We start from the raw sequence: 17,202 nt of genomic DNA, 5'->3' as shown, positions 1-17,202 counted from the left end.
GCCCATTATTCATAATGCTTCAAGCATCTTTGCAGAGTGGATAGTAGTAAAACAAGTTTTAAAAATTTAAATGAAATTTGTTCCGCCCAACTTGTTATATTAACAAGCAGATGTTTCATCAGCTGGCCCCAAGCTGAAGAAACGTGCCAAATTATGAAGCCAAAATGTTTAAAATTATTTCGGCCATGAGCTAGGTTTTAGCTTCAAGGCATCCACACACTCGGAATATTTGGCATTCATAAACAAGTTTTTTGAAAATGTTTTTTTTTCTTTTTCCTGTCTTTTGTTTGCTAACTTCACCACTTTAGCTCACACAAAATATTAAAACCATTTATCTTCTTCCAGAACCTACCCCCAATTGACCCAAGCTCCCCAAATAATAGTAAAAGACAGGTTTAAACAAAAAGCAAGCCAATGTCTACATAAATACGTGGAATAATTTTAAAACAAAAAAATTACAATTTTTAGATAACTTTCTAGAATACCGTTGAAAACACGCTCTACAATGCAGCAAGTAACTCCTCAGGCCAAATTTACTGTAGTGTAAAATTGCTCCCGATTAAAGCTAAGCTCCTTTGCATTATACATACAACGGTTTAAGAAATTGTTTATAATGTGCCAGGGGGTTTGTTTAGAAACCTTTCGCGCCTTCGTTGTCAACACTAGAAATGGAAAATTCAAGCGAACTTTCCTCACACTTTAAACCACAGTCTTACACAGCGAAGCCTACGAATCTCAGTTACAAGTTTTTTAGGAAATAAACTAGCCATTTATCTCGAGACAGACGTCATTACATGGCTCCATAGTGGTAATATTTATTGAACGGTTAATATCAGGAACGCTACAACAAAATCTCACAGAGCTCTAAATTATAATTTACATGCTTAGGTTTACAAACGACAGGCTTGCAAATCTCTTTTAAAGTTAAAACAGAGCATTTGTAAACTGAAAAGATGTTTTAATATTTTATCAGCAAAATCTACTTTCCTCCAAGTCTTGCATATTCAAAGGTGTACGATATTTAATATATGTGCATCGTAAACCCCAAGCCTGTTTAATATCGTAAGCTAACGTTACATTGTCACAGAGTAAATGTTCACAATATTGATTTGCTCTGGACTCGGAATACGACGGTTTTACCAAAAAAGTGCTGAAATAGCAACTCTCCATTAAGTTGTAGCTGAGAGTACAAATCGAAGCTAAAAGGAAGTGCTGTGTGTTTATGTCTCGGTACGAGAGAGCCCATATGATAATTATGCTTTAATCTGAGAGCAGTATTACTTTAGGCCCGGCGACATTTGACTCGATAAAAAGATATCAACACTAAAACTGTGATTCCTGAATAAATCAGCGATACCTTGGTGAAGAAACTGAGGAAACTCAGAACAAAACCTTATTGACGAGCGCTAATATACAAGTCATTGCGAAATTTATGCAAATCAATAAATGTCAACTCCATTTTGTCCTCGAGACTTATCACTCCCGAATCTTGTTCTAAACCTTTCGACCACGAAACAGCAAAAAACACGAGAACAAAATGTTTCGTCTGAATGCAAAAATGAGATGTATAGCAGTCTCTTCGTTTGTCCAAGACAGGTAACACAGGAATTAAAGCGAACAACGGAGGTAGTTAAAGCTAATACATAAATATAAATTACGTCCACAAGCCAAAGATATCTCTATTGTGGTTTTAACACAAAGAAATTACAAAATACCCTTAGCAAAAACAAGTAATGTCAGTTAACTTCGATCATTCAAGCATAATGAGAACACCTAACCATAGAGCAAACAAAAAGCGAACTGCTTTGCTCCCGGAAGAAACTTCGAGAGAGCTGTTTTTGCTCCCGGAAATATTTAACCTGATGCAACCCGCTACGTGACAAAATAATTTTTCGTCCAAAAGCTACTAACTTACCTCTGACATCTTTTTCTCCCTCAGCATGTGTCTCATCTTCATTAAAAGATTCGTCTGAAAGAGAGAAGGTGTCGTTAGATGGTTCGATGATTCGTTAAACAGCGCTAAATTTCTGCAATAATTGTGCGTGTCTAGCTCATTTCAATGCCAAGTGAATGGAAACCATAGCGCCCCGCAACGCGGAAAACTATTCAGAATGAAACCTGGTTCGTCGCGCTGTTAAATAAACCTTGCTCAAAATTGATCACAATTAACGACACTTCGCCATTTTAAACAGACTAAACGCTTAAAGAGACACATGTAGGCACGTAGAGTCTTAGCGAAGAGTTTGAGAATATCTCGAGACTGATCAATCTTCTGGTATTTAGCATACATGTACACCTCACCGCCCGACATAGAAACCCGAAAAGATGGTCACACAAGAACCTTTGCAATTGTACGATAGACCGTCATCTGGGAAGATTATTAGCCCTTGAGAAACAATAAGAATTCTGTATCATTCAACGATGTGAAAGGATTGACCAGAAATTATAAAAATAGCGATGGACTGCACTTCGTCTTTCCTTCGCCTCCTTCGTGTACGGATATGGCGCGTACTGAAGCGGTGCGGAAACGAACACGGTTGTTAGTTTCATTCATGCAACAGACGGGCGCAGACGAGGCTTTGCAATGCCAATAAAACAAACGAGATTCACAATCAGCTGCAATGAACGCAAGTCTGTCAGATAGAGCTTAAATAAACGGCGTAAACGGCGAGAACTATACAAGATGCAATCGATCAGGAAGCTAGTTTGGCTGCGTAAAATTACACTGCAAATCGACATCTCCGTTTCCAAATTACCATCCGAAATGTAGACTGTAATCTCTAAAACCGGACTATTCGAACAACAAGGCATGAACTACTACATTTCAGCTTTAACACTTTCCCCAAACGAAAGTAATGAACGGCGGCTAACAGTAAATATATCATAAAAGTTCAAATTATTGCAGGGACAGTTCACGCAAGGCATACGAGCTAATACTAACGAAATATTATGATTCAATTCGAGTCGATTACCTTTTCGTCGACGTCTTTTCTTTTTCTCCTTGCTAAATATTCTTAAAGAGCAGTAATAGGGCATTTCCAGCTTTGAACGTTTGGCGGAAAGCTCGCTTATTAGGAACTCAACATGCAAGAGCAAACCACGGACCACAGTCGATAAATATGCTGGGGGATTATTGAGCAAAAAATATCTTTGAGGGAGGGGAGGGAAGGTCATAAACATTTACATTTTACTGAATTTGCTCTCTGATATATTATCATCGGTGAATTGATGCTATTACATAAGAAGATATCTTGAAAGCATAAGTTATAAAACGAAGAACCTTTTAGCACTTTCGGCCTCTATTTACAAATGTTTAAAGCATCAGAACAAAAGCCTCCCGAGCACTATCCCCTCAGTAAGTGAGAGGTCATTGCGATTCGAATTTCACTTGCCTATTTACGTAACCGCGATGGATTATTTGCATTTTTACTAAAGCGAGCAGTATAATTTGTTTCGCCCGAGTAATTTGAATTCAAAAGGCTGGTTTCCCGAGTTTTGAAACGAGTATACGCTGTCGAAATGGCAAATGCGCTGTAAAAGTGTGATCAAACGGTTGTCCGTGATAGCATAGACGGGCAGCATTGACACAAAAACCAACAGACCCGGAAGTGTGTAACAAAGCGTATCTCTACGGTCAGTGTATCGTCAGGCGGAAACAAAGGAATGTTGTTTGTTAAAGCTTAACTTTATTGCGGATCTGTCGCGGCTAAAGTCGCGAATTTCTACCTTCGGAAGACGGCGAAACCCGTTGAAAAACACACTAAGAGTACTAAGCTGCGAAACGCGCTCGAAAACTGAACATATTTTCTTTCGAAGCTTGGAATTTGCGCTCGCCTCGATCATGAGACATTGAACTAGGGTGCGTCTTTCAACCACCCACGCAAGTCTCGACCTGCGAGGTATCACGTGTTATCCACTTGCGCAGTGATCAATATGCGCTACGTGCTAATACCGAGACATAAGGAAATAACTCATGCGGAACCTTATGTTCTGCTCACAGCAAGCTTCAGAGGAAGCTGTCAATAGTATACATTCAATTTCTTTCGTCTTTTATCTTACAGCGAACATTACTAGCAGTTGCTCGTAAGCGGTACTTTGTCTTTAATCGGTAGAAGCTTGGCTTTGGTGAACTTTAGCACTTTATGCACTTGAACAAAGTTTATAATGCTTGCTTCTCCGGACGCAATTAAATTTTTTTTTTCAACCAATGAGACGTTTTTTCTCTTTTCTTTCACGTGTAAAAGGTCACAGAGACACTTCGGAGTAATGGCATCGAAATTGAGCACTAGGAAGCAGAGAAGTTATATCGAGTCACGAATTTTGAATTGCGGAAAGACGGAGCAATTCCTGTGACGGACATTTCAATTATCTTTGCCTTTGTTTCCACGATAGTGACGTTACTTTCGGTTAATGAAAGTCGGGGTCGGTTAATATTTCCCGTTTGACGTCACGAATACGTGCCATTTTTCGCAAATTTTCTGTTAAATATGTAGAGTGTTCACCGGTTATTATATTCTGTTACCAAGCAATTCACAGCGTTTTGAGGGTTATGTTTGAGAGGTAAGTTAAAATTCTGATAATTCACTCGTCCATTTTGCAATCAATTACTATCGATAGTGGTATTAGCAGTATGGCAAGTCGAGCGCGGAAAACACAACTTAATCACAGCTTAATCTGTCACAAGTCGACATTAATAATTTCCAGTTTTGCTGAATCACTGTCTAGGACTGTGCAGCATAGTAGTCGCCAAAATTTAGGCACCAATACAAGACAGATTATATAAACAGCTCCCAACGGGGCTTTTTGGTGTTAATTACGAAAACTGAATTACCATGATTAAAATTAAAATTGTTCTTCGAGGAGTAACCCTTCTGAAAAGAGAGACCCGTGTGGACGGAAACTCGTGCTTCTTACGGAAATTTTTCAAATTTTAGCGCTAATTTTTCTCGAGTTCGAAAGCTACTTTTACGCGATAAAAGATACACTGATGAAATGCACCTATGAAAGTTCTATTACGCACACAGCTTTGCTTACGTAATAGACAAGTTTCGGTCGCAGTTTTTGGTAGGGGCATGGCCATCTAAGGTAATTATGGACGATTTTACAAGCTAGGTAATGACAGTTGCATGCTATAACAGATATTTTTACTCACCATTTTCTGAATCATCAAGAAGCTTTGCCAAGTCTGAAAAGGAAGAAAAAAGTGGATTTTTAGAAAGAACCTTTACGACAAGAACTCCTAAACAGGTCAATTCAAAACAGACAGGAAAATCGAAAATAAAAGCATAACTGACGACATATGCAGTACTAAATGAAATAGAAAAGAAATTGACGCAAAAGATTGCAAAAGATCGAAAACGGAAAAGCATGCACAACTGAGATTTGAAACGATTTTATCTGCTTCTTTTTGGCAGCCAAGAATCTCAGCGTTCTCACCTTGTAAATCAAGATCTTCAAGCTCGTTATTAAGTAAACCTTTAAAGAGCAAAAGACACCATGAGTTATAAACAAATAATTTCTCCTGCGTTGTTACGCAGACAAATAATAAAAATTAAAAAAGTCATCATCTAGAACAGAATTCTTGTACTGGTTGTCCGTTAGGAGAATTTATCTTTTATTCTCATAACTCAGTGCTACACATGAAGTACCAACGGATAAAGACAGAATACAATACCTTGCTCAGCAAGATAGTTAACGATCTCGTCACTTAACGGATCATAAAATCCTGTAAAAGAGAGGAAAAAACAATTTAATAATAGTCCGTGTTGGCTTCGCTCAGTCTAGATCTGGCAAACCTTTTTCTGCGACATGTAGCAAAACAGGTTCATGACAAAGCAAACTTACCTTCATAGAAGGTACTGTTATCTGGAAAAGAAAACCAAATCAATTAACATTAAAAAAGTTTTCGGAAGCGTGAAGGGCGACGAATCTTTTTTAAATTGTCCCACCATTTTACTGTGGAATTAAGGGGTGTCTGTCGTTTTCCGTTCTTTCTTTGCTTCTTTCCCTCTTTCTGTGTCTTTCTTCCTTACATTCTTGTTTCTTTCTCTCTTTCCTTTCTTTTCCTCTTTTTAGTCTTTTTCAATTCCTCCCTTCTTCTTTCTTTCTTGCTTTCATTAATTACTTTCTGTTACTTTTTCTTTTTCTTGCTTCATTCCAATGCACTCATACACTGACCACGTATTACTGATTTAGTAATGTTTAACTGAGAAAAAGCTGAATATCGTAGTCTACAGAGACTGAGAGACATATTTTTTCCTATTTATTTATCTAAATGCTTATTTATTTATTTGTCTTATATAACATATTTGTTGTAGCCTGCTCCACAATACTTACATTCCCACTGGGGAATATCCAATTGTAACTGAGTGAAGGCATCGTACAGAAGACCTCCATGTTCTGAACGGTTTTGTAACTCTTCTATTGGAGAGAAGTAAAGCTCTAGACCAGTAAGGTCTAGTTTCCCCAGGTCATACTCTCCCGGGATATTGTAATGCTTCCAGGCCCACCTCAGCCAGCTCTGTACTTGAGCCTTTGTCCAGGTAGAAGGTGAGCAACGCATCCAATCTGCGCCTGAGCTGGATAGACCTATATGGGAAACACACAAGAGGAAAAGAGGAAATGAGTGAATGGGCGAGTGAGAGAAGGGGTGAATGGTTGAATTAATGAATCTGAGTGAAGCGCTGAGTGACTGAAAAAGTGAATGAGTAAATGAACGAATTGGTGATTGATCGAGGGAATGGTTGAAGGGCCGATGGAAAAAATGAATGAGTGAATGAACAAATTGGCCATCGAGGGAGTGTTTGAAGGGCCAAAGGAATAAATGAATGAGTGAATGAAAGAACTGGTGATTGAACGGATGGTTGAAGGGCCGAAGGAATAAATGAATGAGTGAATGAATAAATGAACTGGATATGGTGTGAATGAGAGAATCAGTGGATGGTTGAATCAATGGATAGGTGAATTATTGAATGGGTGCATGAGTGAAGCTGAGTGATTGGGTTAATGGATGAATGAAATAACTAGTGAATACAGTGGGTGAATGGGTGAATGAGGGAATGGAGGAATGGAGGAAGAAAGGGGGAGGGTGGATAAGGGAGAAAGGGGGGAGGGATGAGAGTGAAAACTGAATAGGTGAATAGGTGAATAGGTGAATAGGTGAATAGGTGAATTGGTGAATTGGTGAATGGACAATCAACAGGTATATGAGCAAATGTGTAAATGGGGCTGAGTCTAATGATTGAGGTCACTAGAGGGGAATGAGTGAATGACTCATCACTTGAGTGAGTATTTATAGACAAGTTGCTTCCACTTGCAAGAACCAAGTGAAGAAATATGGTTCAAAGAATCAGCCCATATGTCATTTAGAAGAGTCACTGATAAATCATATTCAGCTCGGAGAATGAGACAGACAAAAGATTTACCATGCTGCAAAACCGCTTATTAGGAGATAAATAACGACATTTAAAGAGCCTTAACTCTCATGTAGGAGTCGAGGAAAATGGTTCACCTCATTGCCTTTCTATATTCATAGTAGAAGAAGAAAGAAAGACCAACTACAATCAAGAGCCTAATATACGAGCAACAACTCTGACAGTTTTCCCGAACACAGAATCAACAGAAGCTGTGGTCCTTTTCAAAACAAACGAGGCAAAAACGTCAACGTTTCGTCCAAGCTTTGAACAGTTTTCTTGGCTGAATTTTGATTATCACTCGTCCATTAAAGAAGACAAAAGCAGAACATTCATCGCATGAAGGCGATCGTGTTGTCTGCACACGGAGAGATACATGCTGAATTTTGCAAAACCGTTCAGTTCTACGCAATACGACTGAAATGGTTCTCTTGCGATGAAAGGGAGAGCAAATAAAATATCCAGTTTAGTAAATCTGTTAAGAGCTGTAAGCATTTTCGTGCATACGAAAAACTGGACTCTTTCTGAAAAAAGCTCTTTGCAAAGAAAAAGGTTGAAAACGGAATATTCAATAATCCTGGTGTAATTAAGAAGCTCTTGTTTATATATTCCGCAACAGCAAAACTATATACGAATTAATTGAAATCCATTTGCCCAATATATGGAACTGAACTGTAAAGGCGGGCAACTTTCGTTACACTTGGTTAACGCCGGTTTGTAGACGAATTATCAGAACATTTTACGGGCAAATTGAGAACAACGCTCCAAACGAAATCGACTCACTTTACATCAAACATTTCATGACTGGTTAAGGCTACCTTGAGGCTAAATGGGCTTGACGAGTTATCTTGATCTATCTTGTATGTTTCAGAAAAGCACTCAAATCGAGCATGTCGTGATAGTTCGAAGACTTGTAGATATGCAAGAAAATCCTTACTCACGTAAGGAAACGAAAGCTTACCTTGATTTTAGTGTGCTCAGGAACAAACCATTGGTTCCGATTTCGTATAGAACCTTGATGAAACGACTGTCCATAGCTTTCTAGAGCACAGATCGATTCGACCGGAAGTTTTAAGCAGCTAGAAACCCAAAACAAGAGAAAACGGGAAGAAAACGCAAAAATCTGAGTCACCGTAAAACCAGAAAACATCTTTGAGCTTGGCAAGTATTATTTGAAACTTTCCGTGGATTTGCGGCTATGTAAAGTCATACTTTAACCGGATGTTTCCCGCTTTTCTGAGGAGTTGCAGAACCAAACTTCTTACCGCTGTAAACAGGAAGAACATTCCAAAGACGCTTTGAACCGCCAACAATAGATTTGAATTATGGGTAACATTCGACCAGCCAATCAAAATGCTGCAAATGAAGAGCGATAGCAACTGAAGTATTTGGTGGAGCCATGTTTTAATGGCTGTATTTCTTGTTAAGACGAACGGGCCTTGCATTTGCACCACAACAAACCGTCCTCCAAACAATGCGCTCGTGAGGTTTGAATCCAAATAACAACTAACAGTCGCCTTTTTATACGAAAAGAACGGATGTTACGTGGAGAAGCTAAGAGACAAAATTGCATCGAAATTAACACATTCGTATGCCTTAGACATCTGTAATGGATCGAATGTGATCGAAGAGAAGAGCAAAAGTTTACTACACAAAAGGCGCACATTTCCAGCAAGATCTTTCATGAACATCAAAGAAAAGAGTACGATCGTATTTTGGTAGTATAGTGACTTTCGAAACAAGAATGTAGACCACAAAACGTTCATAATTCACACGAATTCTGTTGATTTAAAAGATCAATTCTTGAACAACAGTGGTGCTCATTTGCCTTTAGTCTTTTTTTTTTTAACTAGGGCCAGATACACAAACTAAGCAAGTCAGTTCCTGATCGAAAATCCGAAACTAAAATTTAATACTACATCAATCGACAAACCGTTTTGCAGTGTAAAATGAACTAAAACGGTTTCTGTTGACTTAAACCATTTTTATCTCAAGCAACTGATCATTGCACCAGAACTCGTTGTTCTTAATCATCCAAATGTACCTTAGTGATTAGGGACAATTGTCAGAGTAAACATACCGTTTGAAATACATTAGAGTTGTCCATCGGTGGCCCTTGAATTTAGGCCTTGTGCGAATTAATGCCAGAGGTGTTCGTGTATATGAAACTTCATTTCCATGCTACACAGAAGGTTAACAGGATGTGTGGTATGGAAGCTAGTGTGAAGAAATGCTTATGCAAACTAGAGATTCAAAGCTGGCTAACCTTCAGCTGTAGGGCCAAGAGACTCCAGCACATTTGGAGATGAGATGCCGTCTAAGTTTAAAAGAGTACTACCAGCTGGGGAAGAGGGAAGTTCTTCGTCCATACCCAGATACTTGGGGGAGCTCACCGTACTCCAGTGAGTATCATCTGATTGATAGCCAGAAGTCAGACTGGAGCAACTCTTCCAAGAGCTTAAACTGCCGAGGCTGTCGCTTCTTTGTTTGGTCAGATCCTCCGGCGATACGACTGGGCAGTCCAAACTCATCATCTGAATGTCTCCACTTAGGGTGCTCTCATTAAGATCTGGAACTACTTGAGTGTTGTCCACGGATCGAGGGCCTCCACCACCGTTGGGAAACATCAGCGCATCGCTCAGAGAGTTATCCCAGCCTGGAACCTCGTCGCAGTTCATTTTAGCTGCTTCAGTCAACTCAAATTCTGAAAAAGTCTAAAAAGAAGACCGACAAGGTGACTTCATTATACAACAAAACAATAACAAGTTTGTTTCGAAAACTGAGTAGCCTCTAGCTACACGTCAAAAGAGTAACAATAAAACAGTGAATAAGAACAAGTTAGTTACTCATCGTTTTATATAGCGTATAAAAGTCTGGGACAAATAGCTGTTCCACGCTCAGTATTCACTCTAAGTAGGCATGAAACATGCTTGTATATTCTGAATTTTAAAAATGCAGGTTTAGATTATGTGTGAGTACACTTAAGTTGTCGTGATAGAAATTAGCCCAATTGCACTGAATTTGGTTAAAATTTTGAAATATTCGAAAACTTCAAAGAGTGCAAATTTGAAGTAAGTCAGCTCAGCTTTATAGTTATATTTTCTCCTTCTTTTATGTACCCTCAGCCCCTTCATTCTACTACTTTTAATTTGTGGATTGTTGTTGTGCCTTTCTACTAAATGTATACATGTACACCCTTACAACTCTTTGTATACATAGTAGGAACGTCTATCTTGTTCTTCAGTGAAATTAATGTTCCTCAGTGAAATTAATGTTCCTATTCTATAATTTTTTTATGATTTAACGTCAAACGTGAACAGTAAAGGTAAGGTAAGGTAATGCATTTATTTATACACGATAATAACAGTAACGCTGATGTGGCTGTGTCTAAAAACTAAAAAGACTATCTAAAAGGTATTTACAAAGAAGAGAACTGTTGATCAGAAGTAATACGATAAAATATATATAAAATAAACTACAATACAAAACAAAAGAGATTTAAAAGCTAGGTTCTATCTAAAAACTGTAAATTTCACGTGGCATGTTCTAATAAGTTCTCTGCAAATTTTGAACTTTTGAAATGTTTCCTATTTTCGTATTTTTGTATGATTACCTTAAAATTCATTTTGTTGCTATGATAATAGTGTTTTTAAATAATTTGGACTGACGTTTTGTTTTCAATTATTTTTCTTAGAAAGGAGAGTGACGTGAGCTTGATGCAAAAACACAAGAGTAAAAATTATAAAATACTAGTGATCTTTGCTAATATAGGTGTTCTTAGCCTAAATCATATAAAATAGTTTCCTATAATGAATGTCTTTGTAATTATTAGCCCAGAGTTTAATTTTTATTGTTCATGAACAGGATTCCTTAGTTTTTATATAGTTTTAATATTATAAAGTAGAATTTTATTTTTGTCTCCAATTAGCAGAGATGCTAAATAATCTTGGCACTGTAGTTGATGTATGCATGTATGTATCAGGTGAAAACAAAAAAAAAGTGAACGAAGTAATATGCTGATCATTGTCTTTGTTGCTTTCCAGATAATCATTCTTTGGATACAAATATTGACGAGAATCCAAATTAACTGCATGGTAGTCATTATGGAGATCGATTGTTAACCCTTTTCTCGACCCCAAAGGCATGGATAAACTCCATTATCAAAGTGCTGGGATCTCGAAAGTGCCTCCATGTTATCTCAGTTAACTGGGCTTAAAAGTTGCTCCAACTTTTATTGCGTTATTTGAAATGCTTCTCTTACATTGTAAAGATTATTTCTCTTTCAGCTTGGTTAAGATGCCTCGTAGAGTTTTTGCAAAACAACTGCTGATTCAAAACGCAGCAAAGTTACCTTGCGCGTCGAAAGAACTTAATTATTACCACTGATAAATTTTAACAGTGTCCACAACGGAAAATGTCCTCTGTTTGGAACGTACATTTTTCGTCATGATGTCCACAAAAGGATAACAAGGTCACGTACGTTTTTTACAGAGGGCATCATAAAGCAGCACGCCATAGCTAATTTGACTGAATTTGCGGCAAAATAGGAGCTATTTTTATCACAACAACTTCCAGTCGACGTCAGAAAACCACTGAATGAGTTTGTTTAATTACAGGGGTTCGGTCCCTGGACGTGCTTGCGATGTTTCGCTATTTTTATAACATTCCAAGTAGTTTTTGATCTCAGAGCGTCACGATTTCATTTTGTTGTTTAAGGTGCGAGAAAATGTGACGGCTGTGTCAATATTTGCAACAGCATTCAAATCCTCAGTATTTGCAGTTTCTTGTTTATAGCGAACGTTGCCATAGCCTCAAAATTAGAATACAGCCGGCTGTGTCGAAACGGCGAATATAATATAATGAATAGTCTAGCTTCGTCTGAGATAAACAAGTAACGTAGACATTGAAATAGGCTCAGTTTAGCTCTCTGTGTCAGTTTGCCTCACTCGACAGTTAAAAGTATAAGATTCTATACATTGTGTCGGTTTTCGGTATTTTTTAACGACTGTAACTTTAACATTAAACGCCATCAGTTGAAACACGCACTTCATAGTTTGAATTTTTCTTCGTCGAACTATTATTGAAGAACACTTTCTAGGTGTTCTTATAAGAGGTTTCATTGAAAGCCACGACGTGCAAGTTGAAGCTGAGAAAATCTTTTCTACGTAAGGGACCTACCTCCATTTGGGTTCAAAGCTGCAGAGCCAAATTATTGAAGGCGCCAGCGAACTGTTGAATAGCGAAACCTCACTCTTTAAAAGCTTTAGTCGTCTTGAACACAATGCCGATTAAAAAATGAAATTATTTCCAACACCTGCTACAGTGTTGAAGCTGTATCGTTTCTTCAGAGTTATGAAATATGGGCAGTTTCACTTCAGAAGTCGCAGAAAAGTTTCCAGTGTTGTTAGCGGATTATTTCTCTCAGTCTGGATGCGATCTTGGCACGATAGAGAAAGCTTTTAAAATCAAATATCAAACTGAATCTGCCGATTGAGATGCGGGTGCAAAATGCTCAAATTCTGTAGTCTTGAAAAGATCTTCACAAATGGCGACACGCAGTTGTAAATTAATGAACCACCAAAATACGCCACAGTCAGTTAGAAGAGCAGACGGCATTTGCAAATTCAATGCCTATAAATAAAAACAATGTTTTCTGCATTTTATTAACAGACTCAGTCCATCTTTGTTCTCATGTCTGATATATCATGTATGGAACAATGGCTTTATGTCACGCGACTAGTGTTGCGTGACGTTAGAAATCAACTGGACCTGAATTTTAACTGGCTCTTATCTGGTTTACTGACTGTACTTTAACCTAATAAAGTGCAAAGCTCAATTCGAGCGACAGGCAAGGGATTACCAAGATGAATTCATTCTTCAGAGAGACGAAACCGTCAGCTAAAGTTAAAAATACTCCTCTAGTCCAAAAATGACAATGCGGCAATATATTCAACAAGGTATGACGTAATTGTGAATTTCAATAAGTATTTACAAAAACATACGTTCTACCGCAGGCCGCGACATAACAATTTACTATCAGCGATTGATCGATGCAAACGTGATCTGCATTTCAATTTTCGTTTTTCTCTGTTTGACCTGAAGCTAAACAACTTCTTATAGCAACAGATCGTCTAACACATGTTCTCATTTCGCTTTCGCAGTCGAAGAAGTGAGACAAATTATTACGCTTTGTGCGATTCAGGTGAAACAACCGTAACTTGCATGCACTGAAGGTCTAAGGCCCCTAGGTCTCCGTGATACTGCGTATTTTGGGATCGTATCATTGTCTTTCATATACTTACGTCTAGACAACTGAGATCCATGACTTCGGAGCTCGCTTTCCAAACAAGCACGACACCTGAAAATACAGCCATTGTGTTACGCGCGATGGCGAAAACACAGTGCTTTTGAAGTTCGACTTGATGTGCATAGGCAAGTTTCGTGCACAATCTAGCGTGGGTGTTTCGCCGAGAAGTTGTCAAAATATACTCGAATGCTTGTCAAATCCAACACACACCGAAAATTCACCTCAGATCTCCAACCAGAACTACAAGTTTGTGAACATCGAAAAAATACTGTTACCTTATAAGAGAGTCCAACCAATGTCTCGTGCACTGCAACTCTTGTAACGCTTTCAAGAGGGCTCGGTAATGCAAATGTTTTTATGTCTAACCAATTGGTTTATCATCGCAAACTGAGCCGTTTCAAGTCGGCTACGTCGTTTTAGCGCGTTTAAGATGCGGCTATAAAAAGGGCTTTTCCCTGCATCTTTTTCATTGGAAGATAAGAAAACTTGTGCGCCTTTTCGAAATGTGATTGGCTGAAAGCGCTTGCATCCGGAATGGACCTGAATATGTGAGAGGGCGGGAGCTCGCAAGTTTGATTGACAGTAACATCCGGTGTGACCCTCTCACCCCGTAAAAGCAAGACAGGTAGTCGAAAACAATACTTGCAGACCTAAGATTTCTTCTATATGTTATAACATAACATTATACTTAAAAATATCAGGAATGGAAAAACCGTGATCGAATTGAGGCCGATTATCATTTCATAAGTCACCGGAAAGAGTAAAAATATTTTCCGTCAAACAAACCCACTAAATGTTAATTTTATTTAAATATTCCATCGTTCGCTCAATGTCTGTGTCTCCGTGTTTTGACTGCGCCGTCCATCCAGAAATAAACACAATTACAAATCGTCGAGGCATGCAAAGGTAATGATGTTTTGGTCACGTAACCTCTCCATGTTGCTAGGTTTCGATCAACAGACCGTCTACCATAAACAGTGTGTAATTTCGTTTTGAAAATTCAAAGGGCAAAATATCAAGAAAACTAAATTAAAAATTGCGCACTTTTCTACCTAGATAAAAGCGACAACTTAAAATCAGTATTAAAACTAGACATACATGTTTGAATAAGCCGGGTTCGTGTCACGCAACCGGAGTATTTCCCAAAGGGAATTTAATTTTGCCCAACGACATAATGCTTTATACAAGAGCAGAGATGATCTGTTACGTTTATGATTTTACCACCAATATTGAAATGAAAAAATATTGTGAGAAATCATAAATTAAAAATGCTAAGTCGTGTTATCTCAAACATGTATCATACTTTCTATCCGTATATTTTTGAAGTGGATGTCTCTAAATTCAATCAATTTTTTTCCGACAACAAATATTATTAGTGAGGCGCGACGATCATGTTTACGAATGCTTAGAGCATCCTGTTTTCGCCGTCTCGAGGCACGTACGGCAGGCACCTGCTCCAACCGGGCGCAAACCGCACAATAGAGCAACCCCACCAGACCGGCCGCGAGACAAAAATACGATCGTCGCTGAGTTTCCGTACGTGCCGGGATTACATAATCATCTTAGTCACAGTCTTCATTCTGGAACAACGAAGACATCCTGTGAGCGGCTGCCTCGCTGAAGCCATGGACCATTAAATTTTTAAAGAAAAGTTTGCAAGCCAATTTTTTTTGTGAAATTTTTCTCGACTGTGTAAAATAAATAATTTGCCAAGTATAATTTGTCAGCTCTGTGGATTTTTTGTCGAGTAACTGTTTGATTCGAAACTTTCTGATATATCTCAATAGTTAACAGAACAAACAGGGAACAAGTTTCGAATTTATTTTAGCTTATTTTAAGGCCATACAGAAACTTTCCCTTAAAAAATATCAACAACCTCTTTATTTTCTCTTACTGCGAAGTGATTTTATGTCCAATTTTACGTATTTTTTGCGTTTACAGGAGCGTTACTTAAATGCATAGCCGTAATTTATCAAGGAGCTCATTACGTAATAGCGAACTTAAGGCAAGACCCATATTAAATTTCAGGACCCATAGGTTCTATAAAGTAGGGGTTGCTATGAACACAGTCGTTCAAAAAATGCCCACATGGATTAAAACGGAGAAACAAACCAATTTCAATTTCTTCACTTGATTTTCTCCAAACTCACTTTAGAATTTTGGTGCAATTACGGTGTTTGTGAGACTTACAGAATTTACAGCCATGACGCGCGGTTTTTACAGAGGACCTTATATCCTCAGCCGCTTGAAGTTTAGTATATTTGTTGTGTGAAAAAGCATGAAAAGCTTAGCTATAACAACAACGGTTTGAAGTCTAAGTAAACGTTGGCCGGCCACAAGTTCGTGAGTCCTCGTTTTAGTGTAGAAACAGAAACTGTAAGTGTAACCGATTTAACGAACAACAACCGGTTTAACAACGAGGTCCTCGGTATAACGAACGACATTCCTCAACCCGGTGAGAGTAAAATGTATGGCAAAGAACCTCTATACAACGAAACCTCGTTACAGCGAACATATTTTGCCAGTCCCTTGGCTTTTCGTTACATCGAGGTTCCACTGTGGTTCATGTTTGTGAAAAAGAGGGTTTGTGACATCAAAAGAAGTGTTAGTTGGAGGTTTATATAGAATTCCAAAAATGAATTTTTTACTGTTTTATATATTTGGAACGATGGAACCGAAGATAATGAAATTTATGATTCGAAATTTTTTTCAAATAAAGGCAGGATGTTCGACTCAGAAGTCTGTACGTGACTGAAGACAAGGAAGTAATTCCCACTCATCAATGTCTACTTGTTTCTGAATGTATCTGGAATAAAAATAGAAGCATTTCTAGTCACTCGGACATGTTTGCACTGCGTTCCTCACACATCGGGTTAATAATTATATTGCAAATACAATAAATGAACGATATCTGACCTATGACACTGTGCAAGCCATAGGATAAATTTCATATCACGTCTTAAAGACAACTATCGGTAGAGCTATTTTCCTAATTTGGTCTATGATAGGACCTTAGATAATTAGGAAGTGCTTAGTCTTTGCAAAGTCGGCTCTTATTTTGCTTAACGTGGCTTAATTCATTAATACGCTATTGTAATTTGTTTCTTCTAACCCCAGTTCCGAACCAACAAGATAGTTTGCAGTATTAATGAAGAGGGCACAAACAGATTTAGAGTCAATCTTTAAAATAATTAGTTTATTGTGTTTTGCACTAACATGACACCTCTTTATTCTAGAGCAAGAACTAAAAAGTCATAAACTCGTCGAATCAGCCTTAAGGCGGTTGAATGTCACAGACCGAAATTTGTCTTCCCTTGACAATGGAAGTCAATGGAGTTTCGACGAAAAATCACACTCAATAGACTGTAGAAGCATTAAATATTATTATGTAAAGATCTAGCTTTACTATTAGTTGCTTAATAAATCATCCAAGTTTGACTAATGTGACTTAGCAGTGATTAATTTCTTCATGAGTTATTTTAG

General features: G+C 38.1%; 1 protein-coding gene and 1 long non-coding RNA gene across 5 annotated transcripts in view; one reads left to right on the top strand and one right to left on the bottom strand.

The window, feature by feature from the left end:
* The window catches only part of LOC110065469 (uncharacterized), a 37,792-nt gene that overhangs the window by 5,606 nt on the left and 14,984 nt on the right, over positions 1-17,202 (bottom strand). For 2 of the 4 annotated variants that reach the window (XM_020772613.2, XM_020772612.2), the window contains exons 2-8: positions 9,679-10,126; positions 6,337-6,588; positions 5,845-5,865; positions 5,675-5,725; positions 5,437-5,475; positions 5,153-5,185; positions 1,916-1,969 (exon numbers count right to left, since the gene is read on the bottom strand). In XM_020772613.2, the coding sequence (XP_020628272.1) occupies positions 1,916-1,969; positions 5,153-5,185; positions 5,437-5,475; positions 5,675-5,725; positions 5,845-5,865; positions 6,337-6,588; positions 9,679-10,126 (898 nt within the window). Of the gene's footprint in view, positions 1-1,915; positions 1,970-5,152; positions 5,186-5,436; positions 5,476-5,674; positions 5,726-5,844; positions 5,866-6,336; positions 6,589-9,678; positions 10,127-12,590; positions 12,667-13,714; positions 13,787-17,202 lie in introns of those variants that run through there. The other 2 variants (XM_020772611.2, XM_089288902.1) reach the window with 2 other exon arrangements.
* LOC149111658 (uncharacterized) lies at positions 3,543-17,161 on the top strand. Its single transcript, XR_016207032.1, has 2 exons — positions 3,543-4,560; positions 6,318-17,161. It is a non-coding gene; the product is annotated as an uncharacterized LOC149111658 (long non-coding RNA).

This window comes from Orbicella faveolata, unplaced genomic scaffold (assembly GCF_042242905.1).
Source record: "Orbicella faveolata isolate gen_17 unplaced genomic scaffold, um_ofav_v1 contig_2, whole genome shotgun sequence".
Lineage (NCBI taxonomy): Eukaryota > Metazoa > Cnidaria > Anthozoa > Scleractinia > Merulinidae > Orbicella > Orbicella faveolata.
This window is presented reverse-complemented; position numbering and strand designations above follow the sequence as displayed.